This window comes from Plodia interpunctella, chromosome 3 (assembly GCF_027563975.2).
Source record: "Plodia interpunctella isolate USDA-ARS_2022_Savannah chromosome 3, ilPloInte3.2, whole genome shotgun sequence".
NCBI lineage: Eukaryota > Metazoa > Arthropoda > Insecta > Lepidoptera > Pyralidae > Plodia > Plodia interpunctella.
The window spans coordinates 4,920,890-4,933,837 of NC_071296.1; the positions used below are offsets into that span (position 1 = coordinate 4,920,890).

Genomic DNA, 12,948 nt, shown 5'->3' on the forward strand with positions numbered 1-12,948 from the left:
CTACAAAACAACTACTGGCATAATTGTTGATTACATTAATCATAATCACATAAATCTAGAATATGTGCGTATGACTATTACTACCTTCAGTCTATGATATGTATATGTACGACTGTAATAATAAATGCTTAATTTTTGATTGCACTAAAATCAACAGTTAAAGTTTATCAGTTAAAATAAAATACTTACATTTAAGTGTAAAAATAATTATTTCTATCACTAGTTTTAAGCATGCTGTTAGTAAGACTGCCGTCTGCAACAACTTAAATTTTAAACAATTGATGCAGTCACACTTGCAATTTGATTGTTGCGCAGACCGTATTAGAATGTCGACGCAGGGCAAATCCATGGAACCCTGCGAATCCATGGCTGAAGCGGCGGTGGTGCTCCCCGGGAGGCGCGGTCACCGTGAACTTGGGCACGGTGAGGTGCGCACTCGCGGACGCCGGCCCCAGGTGCTCCGTGTTGTCTGCGCTCACGTTCAGGTGCAAGAAAGATGGTCTCCGCCGTTTGGGGTGATGCGGCATCGTGGGGGCTAGCATCGATCCTGCAAAACTGTTGCTCTTTGCACGCTTCGTCGGCGTCACATCACCGTCCACGTTCTCCGACCTCTCGGACCCTGATCTCTCCGAGATCTCTGAACCGCTGCGTTCCGTATCCGAAGAAGTTGGCGATTCTTGAACGACCTCCAGCACTGCTCCGTTCTCAAACGGCGAGGTCGGGGGCCGCGAGACATTCTTGGGTCTATGTATATTTGCGATCAGGCTACGTATGTGTACATACTCGTTATCATTGTTGGAGATCGGAAGATGCGGCGGAAGGGACATAGTGTTTCAATTTCGCGCATAATAAAACGAACGCGCGGCACGGCGTCGTATGACAAATTTGCTATTGCGGTGACTAACCGCGACTACGACGGAACGACAAGCCGCACACTGGGCGGATACTATTTAGAGCGCGTGTGATGCAGGGCGGGCGGAGGGCGCGGCGCCGTATGAATGAACGCATTGGATACGTACGAGAGAATATGTGCTAAATGTTCGTAGCGAGAGTCGTTTGAGCACCGCAGATGCGCTGCGGTGTTCGGATCGCTCTGGAGGCAGCATGATGTCGCTCGGAGTCGCTGCAGACTGTGCCAGCCGGCGCCCGGGCACCCGCGACGTGGACCTCTCCCCGCCACACCCAGCCGGCTCCCATTACGTCTTTATATTTTATTTACTTAAGCTCCACTGTGTAGGTTTATCAACACACTATATCTAACATACGGTACTTATGATGTAAACTACAAAAATAAACAACAGCATAAGCTAAATCGACTGGTCTAATTTGATTGGTCATTAAAGAATAACGAATTGATATTTGACTTTAAATGTTTTACTATTAAGGTAGATTTTAGCCTTTCTTTTTCTCATCAGTATAATACAATAATGCGCAGGTACAAGATACGTGAAACATTGCTGGCAAAATAGCAAATTGTTGATTTGAGTTTAAAAGAGAGTGCTCTCACACTTATGAGGTCATAATCATAACCGGTTCACGATTCTATCACTGTAAACGGCAAACATCCTGAGGTAAAGATTCGCAGAAAAAGGAGAGCAAAAAGATTAACGGGGTTACTGGATTCCACGCAGTTAAGCGCCGCGGATCCGCCGCGACCTGTGCGTGTGCGTCACTGTGCGTGCGCGCAGTCAAGCAAGCACAACGATGCAAATATGCGATTCAAATATTATACGGCGAGACAAACTAATAAGCACGAAAATGTTCTATATATACATATTTTTGGATATGCCAGAGACCGCCACTTCCAAATGTTAGTTGTAAATAAAAAAAATAGTAATCAATCAAGCACGTTCACAAGTAAAGAAATAAATAAAAGTACTACCTACGCATAGTTGTACCTGTCCATAATTCCGTATGAAAGATGCCGCACGCAACATGGCACACCATAGATGCAATTACTTGCAATATTGCAATATTATCACAACCCGGTGAAACCAATGTGGTCAAAACGAGCATACTGGACATAAATTTCCACTGTCCACTACTTATAGTGGCTATTGTTTTCAAAAGCTTATATGCTGTGATAATATTGGGTTAAAAACATTTGCAAATACAAACAAAGGGATTTATGTGATAACAGTAAAAATACGACTATTACACCATCGTTTGCATGTATAGCTGGAGGGAATAGCACGGAGTGATAGTGAGTTTACCGTTGAAACTCTTATATGATATTAGTTCAAGCGAAGTCGCGGTCATAACGCTAGTCAAATATAAATTAGGTATAACTAGAGTGGAAGTTAGATTGATTTAATTGCGGCCTAATAAAAATGTGCTTTTGTGTTGGAGGAGGTATAATCTGGCCAAATTGTGCAACAAATTCTACCTGTGTTCAAAATTTCATAAACTTTTAAGTTTATTTTGGTAACCTTATAGGCAAAGTTATATCCAATGGAAGAATCCAAGTTGTCCTATTTAATGCAAAACAAGAAATCAGTAAAATATTGACGATTATATTTAAGATCAATAAATCACGACCGTGCATGAATGAAATCAACAATGAATGTGTCGATGAGTGCCATATATCATGGAAGTTGGCCAGAAAAGACATGCATAACCAATAAACAGAAAAATGATAAAAATAGTTTTCTAATTATAGCAGCAGTGCAATTGGAACAAAAAATGTTCGAATACTACACACTACTCGATTACACAAGGCCGAATAGAACCACGATGCAAAATCAAAGAGGCCTTATTGCCATTTCCCGCTTTTCTCTAACAAAAGTTGTGTGACGATACGCGGGGCTGAGGCAGAGTGAGGAGAGAGAGTGGGGAGAGAGAGTGGGGAGAGAGAGTGGGGAAGCGGCCTCTTTTTGAACGGTAAAAAAATAAGCCCTACCACGCCCCTTATGTGCCTTTCATTGTTCTTTTGCACAAGTTCGCCGGGATTTCTCCTTATTTGTTCCATGGTCCTTCTGAACTAATAGCGGAAATAACTAAATACTAATAATAATGAATATTGTATATATTGCAAGTTATTGTTGACGTTCATATTCCGGTTATATGACCAAAAAACTATGAATATATTATATTAATATTGGGAGAATAAGATTTTTTCTTCTTTCGTCTATAATTTGAATTGAATTGTTTTATCGCTATATTTATTGCATATAATTGTAGGAAGTTTTTTGAAGAGATAAAGACTTTTGACGACACCATATTAGGCATATGTTGCCATAAACAATATTTTTCTGGATACTGATTTTAAATAATGTATTTATGTATGATTATTTTAATTATTTCTGTGAAAAACTCCATTTTTATTATAAATATATTATCAGATTATATTTAAAATAATAAACTCATCGCTTCTAATTAAATAATAATAATAAATACCTTCAATAAATGCCTAAAATGAAAGTATTTTGTGCAATAAGAGCTAGAACTAGAACATGAAAAAGATTAACAACAGACAAATAACGACATGAAAAAGATTCATCGCAGTACCTCAGTCACTGCCGGCTCGCTACTCAGGGTGTCTCTCACAAACTTGTAGTATGGGAACACGCTTCCATAGCTCCGAGGCACCCGCAACGCCATCATCAGGGGGCGTCTCTCAGTCCCCGGAGTCGAGGTGCCAGCCCTATCCGACCACATGATAGCAACCCGACTTTAGTCCGAACACTTCTAACACGATACATCATGTGCCATATCAACATTTGCCTTATTTCAAACTACAACACGAAACTAAACCCTCACGCTATAACTTTACTGATTGAAATTGTAAACCGCATCAGTTTTTGCGGGTAGTTTTGATTATTCAATTATGCAGTTCACTTAGAAGATTGAACCGAAACTAAACGCCAGGGCTCATACGGCGCTATCCCTGTACTGATAAGATTCAATATAATAGAATTAAATTATAAATAAGGTACGCTTATCACAGTTATCGGTCTGTTTATTGACAGTGCCACCGACAAGATTATGAAATCGTATTAGGTTGGCATTAGGTTGGTATAATGTATATTCGCCAAGACAGATTAGAATAGATCAATTTATGAATTGATTGGTTTTATCCCTATAATTATTAATTACTTATTTTTTTAATAATATAAAAATGTAGTGATATGTAATGATAACCACAATTACTTTTAACATTAAATACCTCTTAGTATCGATATTTCTGCTAGACTAATATTATTTTTAATAAATAATATTTTAAATATATGTAATTTATTTAAAATTGGGAAAGCGCCATCTAACGTCGTTTTATCGAATTTTATAAAGGCATACCAAGTAGACGGAAACAGCACACAAACATGCTTGCGCATGAATATGCGCGAGTGTGGAAGTGAATTCTAGATACAGATATAGATGGCGTTACAGTTAAGACTTTACACAATCATAACTGATAATTTATTGGTTGATCAAAACAAGAAATAAGCGTAAATTAATAAAACATAAATAAAGAATGGGTAACGTCCGGTTAAAGACAGGTTATTGCAGTTATGAATTTTTTCAACATTTGAATTCATTTAGTAACAGCAACAGAAACAAAAATTTATACTTTTCATGATTATAAATAAACCATTAAAATATAAATTACAACAGGTGTTCAGCATATAAAATAAATTGCCACAGCATATAAAATAACTAATTAATAACAATGTATAATATATCTTAGTAGGTATATTTATTTATGGTGGTTTTATATACACAATATTTTATTAAATGTTCACGCACTTATATGTATTTAGGGTATCATTGATTTCAAAAATTCTGCTAACATACAAATGTGCGAGTTGTCCTTACTGAATACCAAGTCTAATAACGTAGTCACGGTTTTACCATACGTTAATGGAGCGTTAATCTTTATAGCAGACTGTAACGACCAAATAACCAGATAGCACGAACACAATGGCGACATCGTGACATGCGGAAATCAAAAATTGACAAATAAAACTAGACATCATTAAAAACATGAGATATCGAATTTAAAATCCTGGAAAGATCACGGGCAAGTTACCTTTAAAATAAAACCTTGGAATAAGATAAGCAGCTGAATAAATAAAACAGCAATAAAAATAATTTGTTTCGCTGTTTTGTAGGGATGTTACTATGACATTTTGAATTGATTTAAGAAATACAATGTTCCGTTCTTGTGATAGGATACCGTTCGACCATGTTTGTTAAAGCTGATTTCAATCAGTTCATATCATAACTTTTATGATACGCTATCTTATTATACCTATTCTGATTATATTACATAGTATCGTGATTTGTAAGATTACAGTTAAATATTTCCCGACAATGTGGTTGAAATCTAACCGATGATCACAAAAATGAACTCTATCTAGATGCAAAAATGTAACGTGGGATTACAAAAAATATTTAGGCAAAGTGCAAAACTTGTATCCGTCATAAGAATAATAACCATATAATCGACGTTTTTACGTCTAATGGCTTTAACATTTTCAGTTTCCATGCCAAGGTATCCTAGATAGCTAAAATACTGTCGAGTTGAGAGACACCGACAGTACTACTAATTATCCCGCCGAGGTTAATATTAAAGCCGGTGTATAGCATACTAAATAATACGAGTTGCGTCTGCACAATCAAGTGACCATGCACTGATAACGTAACTATAACTATCGTATGCACAATTAATATACGTAATAACAAACAATAGCATTACGCTCGTATTACAAGAATTTGCCGCATGTACAATTTACTGTTATAATTCTTATGTAATAAATAAAGTTAATTTAGCGCCCATAATAAAGTAACTCGTGTATCTGTATTTTCACTGTAAATAAAACTGCGAATAATCATAAGGTTGGGGTTATCTGAAAATCCGATAAGAGCAAATAACATATAACAACACTCGCTTATTAAAATTAAGTAATTGTAAAATTTGTGCCTTTTTAGTTAATTCCAAAACAGATCTATACCCGCTTTTGCCTACAACATCTACACGTATTTATTTAAATTAACTTTTGACTTATTCCCGCGTTTAATTTTCCACGTTTTCTTCGTTGATTGAGTGCTTAGATAAAACGTAAATAGGTTATAAGTTGACAATCTAATTTTCGTATTTATAGTACTATTGGAAACTACTTTTAATTCTTTTATAGACTTTTGATGGTAGAATTTTCCGACGTTATTCATAGATTATGTGATCCATATTAGTGCTATGGAGGTAGTAACCCAGAAGTGCTGGCCTTTATGGCTACGGTAATTGATGTAATTTTGAAATTTTACCGCGGTCATAAACTTCCTATTTCTCAGGCCGTAACTTTTCCCAATAAAATCAAAATAGACTAGTACCTACCATACCTACATTTAATCATCAACTCGCTTCGCGACACGTGCATGTTTAGATAAATAAGATTTGATTGATTACTTATACTTTCCAAAATATATGAATCATCATACTTATCTCCACGACCATTGTTTTATATATCTTTTTACATTACGTAATTAAAGCACTTTTTTTTGAGAAAAGGTTTTTATAACGGTTTTTCCTAAATTTCTTAATTGAAAAATAGACTTTTCTATTTTTCCTAAGCTACGAAACTTTTTATTCCACAATGATTATTCTACTTGATTGTTACCAAGTGTATAGTAATTGATATAACGAGAAACAAAGAGGTAAACAAAGATGTGGCCTGATGAGGTCATGTGGTAATGATGCACAGCGAAATACTATCGACCAAACCTTGAACTATATAATGATTTCATTATTTAAGCATAATTAAGTGTTGGTTGATAGACCAACGGCCAAGTCACGTAAAATGTAAATAACTAATAAAATAATAGCAGTAAGGAACCTTAGACTTGGCTTGGCTATACCTAGAGATTTCACTGGATTGTGTTTTCGACGTCGACGTGGCGGGGGTTATTTTTCCACACACAAACACACACCATGCATACACCCAAATTACTATAGAACATTACACCACCCTAAAGCAGGAAATAAACAGAACGTATGAATAACTAATAGCACAAAATAATGTCACATCAAGAAGTTGGTAAGACTACGCAGTCTTTGCCGTCGTCATATGCTAAAAGCCTTTCACTGCTAGCTATGCAACGACTTGGTAATTTTCTCATTTAGTCCGCAGTAAAAAGGCTTTTCACGAAGGTCTCAGAATGACGATAATATTGCGGCTATTTTGTGGCCTTCGAAGTTTTGTCTAGGAAACTAATTTGCGTGGGACAGTGCAACCCTATTCTATCTATAGAGGGATGACTAATCACAACAGAATATTTTCAAGGTTTATATACAGAAATGACAAATGAAACAAGTAGGTACCATATGATGTGTCATTAGAAACGAAAAGTACGAAGATAACAAAAATCTTTTTAAACTAAGTCAATAAAGGCGTTCCAACGTGCCAAGATTAGTACCTACAATATTTTTTAATAATTTCCTCGAAGCGACCTAGTAGTCTGGATACTGAGAGATAAAGCTTCAGCTTTTATGTCATTAGTTAACAAGCGTTGTTTGTTTGGTCGGGATGATTAAGATATCTATATCCATGATTGATGTATCACCAAAATATTTCAGTACCGCAATTTAGCATTTATTAGCCATTTTTCGCTTATATATATATATTGTGTCTATGTCAGCTATCTGATATTACTTTCCTACTAGTAATACAATTATCACTTAGGGTTACATGAATGGCATGTAGGTACTTCGACTATTGAACTGTGTGTAGGCACATAATAATGTAAAACATACAGTGATAACAATTACAAATCAGCCGTGGTAACCACTATAATGTGTAAAATTGATTTACGAGTAAATACTTCGAAACAAAGGCTGTTCAATGACAAGGTATAATTTCCTGTATGAATAGGGAATATTGGAATATACAAGCCTCGATTTTATGTGATACAATTTATTTTAGTTATTCTGGCAGCATAAGTAACTTTATTATAAATTAGAATTTCGGTTGTATTTGTGACATTTCATGCTGAGATAGCAAAGCAGAAACAAATAGAGGCGCTCTTGTTAATATTACATATCCTATGTCACTAGGTTTGTTATTCTTAACGTAAAGTTACAGTAGAACCTAGAATATCACATATTATGTGGTACATTTATTCTCAAAAAAACCCCGGTGCAAAATCATTATACATTGATTTGGAAGAGCGGCGCGTCTACTAAACAATTGCGTGATCTTGAAGTTACTATTACAACTTCAATTGCTTGAATTAAAATGAGTACACGCAGTTTATAGTAGGCTAGAGCAGTTCTTAGTAGTTGGAATGTTGTCATGTTATTTATTTAGAAATTAATGCTGTATTTTGTCCTAATTAAATGTGCGTACGGTTTGGCGCTTCGACTACTCACCTCGATACATTCGACATCGTATATGATTCACCTCGCATTATTAGGATTATTATATTACTCTCCAAGATGAATTGGATATAATATAATCACATTAATCGTAATGCAGCACTTGTTGTCTCGCCAGTATCACCACGCACGAGACTTTGTACGCGAATAGCCTGACATTTGTGTATATTTTATCAAAGCCCAGCCCACTTCTGTATTTTGAGCCATCGTTCTGAGCCTACAAAGCGACGCGCTCGCGGTTGTGCCAATACCATCCTATCACTCTTCTATCACGCACGATTTCCAACTACTTCCTGAAATGCCTAGGTACATTTCAATAACAAAACACATCGCTCTCACATCAAAGAAACCATGAAAACCAATAAAGTGTGTGTTCATCACAATGTTTTGAATAAACTACAAGCCACAGAATAGAAAATAGTCTGTGCCAATATTCCCGTAGTTTGTTGCTTACGAATTGTGAGACTGTTACATTTTCGCATACAAAATGTTCAAACAAAAGGAAACCGTAGCAAAATACAACATTAATCGGGTACGTTTCCGCTACAAACAAAATATTATTGCAAACACACATGTGTTGACATACATACTTTGTGCATTCAGAAAGGAATCTGAACTTCGACCTACGGCCACATTATAATAAAGAGTACTCCTACGGCTGAGTTTCTTTGCATTGCTTCAATTATGGAAACTTAATTATATTTTTTTTCCAAAAAAGGTAGCAACCAACGGCAAAGTTTCATTTTAAATGTTAATAATGTACAAAAAAAATGAAATAAGTTTCATTTCAAAGTCAATAAACGTTTTCATGAAAATTGAGACCTGCAAGTAGGTACAAACATACACCAACCTACCTTCTTCAAATTTGATCTGATCAAAGAGTTAATAAGAAAAAATCAATTTACAGAGTAATTGATTTTTATCTATTTTTCTTTTCAAAGGCTTTATCGACGTTTCTTCTCTCTTAACATTGCTGCATAATGAATGCAATTTTTAATAAATAGCTCTAGATGCTCTAGAGTCCTCGCAATCAAGTTTATTGATTAAAGCTTGTAAAAAGGTCAAGTGGTGCAATTTATAAAAAGTGTCTAGATGTAAATACACCCCAGGCCTGGTGTCCGATGAACTTCATGCTATGTCTTGTGGAACATGACTCGATTCCAAATATATTAGGACAGTCCAGGCAGTAATGGTAAAAATGCGGGTTCTTTGTGTCTCAATTTAGAGCTATGCTGTACGTAGTTTGTGTCAATATCCCAGCGACTTCCCATAGTTAGGTTTGTTGTTACGTGTCTGCGCATGGAACCTTTGTATGTTATACCATTGTTAGGTATTCCGTGGATTTTTCAAGAACTGCTCTGCTTAATTGTGTTGTACTTTATAATATCTCCTTACTATTAGGTACCTATATCATTAACTGTGTTAGGTAATCAAAATACCTGTACTGCAATGGCATGTACAGAAATCATAAGAATTAAGGCGCATGTTTTGTAGTCATATTATTACGAAGGTCTGGTCTAGCTCTGTGCCAAATTTTATCAAAAGCGGCTTTAGTACTTTTTCAGTATATTCGTTACAAACATACAAAATGTAAAATACAAATCCGTTCTCTTTGAAACATTAGTATAGATAAGATATTGCATAGCCATCATCACTTATTGCGATGCAGTTCAGGACCTAAACTGATCTGCATCGCAAATTCGTACCATCGAGTTAATTTTTTGTATGAATACGATTCATTTTAGGTTCCTAAATTGAACTGAGTTGCATTTGAATCATTCCGTAAGAGTGAAGATAGGCCTGATGACCTTTGTAAATTTGTGCCTATTCTGTACCTGTACGAATTCAACGTATCTCGACCTCATAAATGTTAGGTAAAATGACGTAAAAAATAAAAATAATTATCTTTCGCTGTTCTGGTAGCAAATCGGCTTATACATAATATGTATAGGTACAATCAAAATGAACTTGTTTGTATAGTATACCTTATGTATTTATATGCATCAGGGGATAATTTATGGTATCTTGCGTTTTTTACTTTACAGCTCCATTTGAAACTGAACTAAGTATGTCAAGACCGAGTAATACACAAAGCCTATAAAATAACGAAAACTTAGTCACATTTTTTGTTAAACAAACCCAAGGTTAAATGAACGAGTCACTACCTTTACAATAAAGTGCCTACTTGTACCAGTAATTGCATTCATAGAGGTTCAAACTGAAATAAAACAGATTATATAGTTATTAAATGACTTTAGTCAGATAGGTATAAGAAATTGGTAAAAGCTTGTAGTGGAGAAATGTAAAATAGATCGGAAACTTTTTCACGTTTATGGAAACATGCTTATTCTTTAGTGGTTATAAAGGGTAATCAAGATGATCATTAATCTCTGTACCTCATGGCCCTTGTGAGGTTCTCCGCCCCATATGTCTCTCCAGTGAATGAGGTGGTGCAAGTGGTTCTTGTAGTGATGGCGATGATCCCGCTTCTTGCGCGAGTCAGTGGGCGATGGGGGCGCAGTGAGGGACTCGCGGCGGCCGCTGGCGGCGGCCACCACGGCTGGTGGCAGCCGCGAGCTCAGCAGTCGCTCTGTCTCTGGTCCTTCATCGGAGGACACGCTGTCCATGAGCAAACGCGATGGCCTCGACCCACTTCTTCCCAGGCTAGACTGGGAATCCACTTTTCTCATTTTTAAACGATTCACCACACATTAACGAACACGGGCACTAGTAGCGTGAAAGTCTCGTGAATTTTGACAACATTTCGTAAACCGAGGTAGGCAGCGAGAAACGTGGGAAGCGGCCACCGTCAGCCGGCGCCGGTGACAGACTGCGGCGGTCTGGCCAGCGCACGTGGGCGCCCGCCACGACCAAGTCAAAACAACGAGAGCAACGTCGGTCGTCACGTCACTAGGCAGGCGAGCGCTGCTAGTTTGCACTGGTGCACGGACGCTGCGAGTCTTGTATTGCAAAATAATAAGGCGCACGCGCCCGCCTACTAGCGGAGGTTGTAATAGAAAAACCACAAAGCAATTGATTTAGTTCAATCACTGACCACAATCAGTCAAGCCCTGTTGCAAATTTATCTGTTACATTGATATTAACACATTTTTCACATCTCTTTGAAAATAAAGTAATCATATGATTATTTCATAGAATTAAAAATATTCTTTTGCATTATTGAGTAACAAAGTTATTATTGTGTTATTATATGTATTTTGTATGTTTACTTTTCTGTTATTTACTATATTTTTATAAGATTTACCTCTAAATTTTTGTTTGATTCAAAGTTTTAATTGGCAGAGAATGCCTTGCCTACATTTACCTACAGTTGTGTAATAAAAAGTTAAAATTAATAAATTGGCAAGAAATTATAAATTAAAATGGCCATCTATTGTGAACATAGAAAATTAATATTATTGATCTACTGAAAGAATAATAACTAAATTTCTAGAAAATGGCATTGGGCTGAGGCTTTTGTGAAATAGAAAAAAGTCACATATTAACAACTCCCATCTGTCAACCATACCAGCTTTGCTTGGGTAAAAACTTAACAAATGACACATCTAAACCTATTACCAATAGGATTCCTGAGGAAGGAAAAGACATGCAATATTTTTCCAGTTTATCATGATCATACATACAGAAGCCACAGGAGGACTTCTTTTTATAATTATAATATGTAAGGATAAGGATTTATAAAACTATTTCCACTGTTTTACACCTCTTACAGCAATGTGCTATGACACATTTATTAAGGTGTTCACAGACCCAGAAATACAGTACACTCATTTGATACAATAAATACAGTTTCAATTTCATTTTATGCCATTAGCCTTTTGGTTTGGTATTTTAGTACAGTACTTAGTCTTTTCTTATAAAAATATGTTTTGAAACACAATTTTGGAAGCTCCTAAGAATGCAACATGTAGGCACACTCTAATAGGTATTACTATTCACTGTTTGCCTTTTTTGCGTGCTTTTTTAAACTGTATTTGGACAGAAATCTAATAAGATTGTAACATTACTATGTTAAGTTAATTACCATCTGAAAATATATAAGATAAACCATACACGCATTACAAAAAAAGCTTCCTCTGTTTAATAAGTATGCATTTACTATAAATTTTAAATACACATGATATTTTTCCCGCAATCAAAATAGCTGTAAATGCTTGTTTTCTTAATATAGTATAAGACTCACCTGATGATTCAAAACCCTTGTCGCTTTAAAATAAAGTGCACTACATTATACGTTTATCGTTTATATATTTAATTATTTAACAAACATTACTACAACACAAAGTCCTGGCTGCCCTGACGTAACGTAATTTTAATTATTCAATCTGGCATTTGTAAACATTATGTCAATGACAAATTTGTCAAGATGATTGTCACTATAATAGTTACACTTTTTTTCCTAACTCTCATCCATGGATTTAGTAAGTACGGGGAACGTACTAATTCCATGCTGTAGTCCTGTGTTCTCATGACTCGCAAACCACTCACATCACACACACAGATATTATGGTACTTTAAATGTAATGTATAATGTAATGTTCTTATCACAGTGGTCACAC

At 35.9% G+C, this 12,948-nt stretch overlaps 1 protein-coding gene across 11 annotated transcripts in view; it reads right to left on the bottom strand.

Moving 5' to 3' along the window:
- Positions 1-12,729, bottom strand: part of Arms (Ankyrin repeat-rich membrane spanning) — a 35,379-nt gene extending 22,650 nt beyond the window's left edge. For 2 of the 11 annotated variants that reach the window (XM_053770123.2, XM_053770121.1), the window contains exon 1: positions 318-978. In XM_053770123.2, the coding sequence (XP_053626098.1) occupies positions 318-827 (510 nt within the window). In that variant the 5' untranslated portion in view covers positions 828-978. Of the gene's footprint in view, positions 1-317; positions 979-1,019; positions 1,202-1,898; positions 2,012-3,507; positions 3,881-10,764; positions 11,395-12,572 lie in introns of those variants that run through there. The other 9 variants (XM_053770133.2, XM_053770122.1, XM_053770130.1 and 6 more) reach the window with 8 other exon arrangements.
- Between the last annotated feature and the right edge of the window lie 219 nt (positions 12,730-12,948).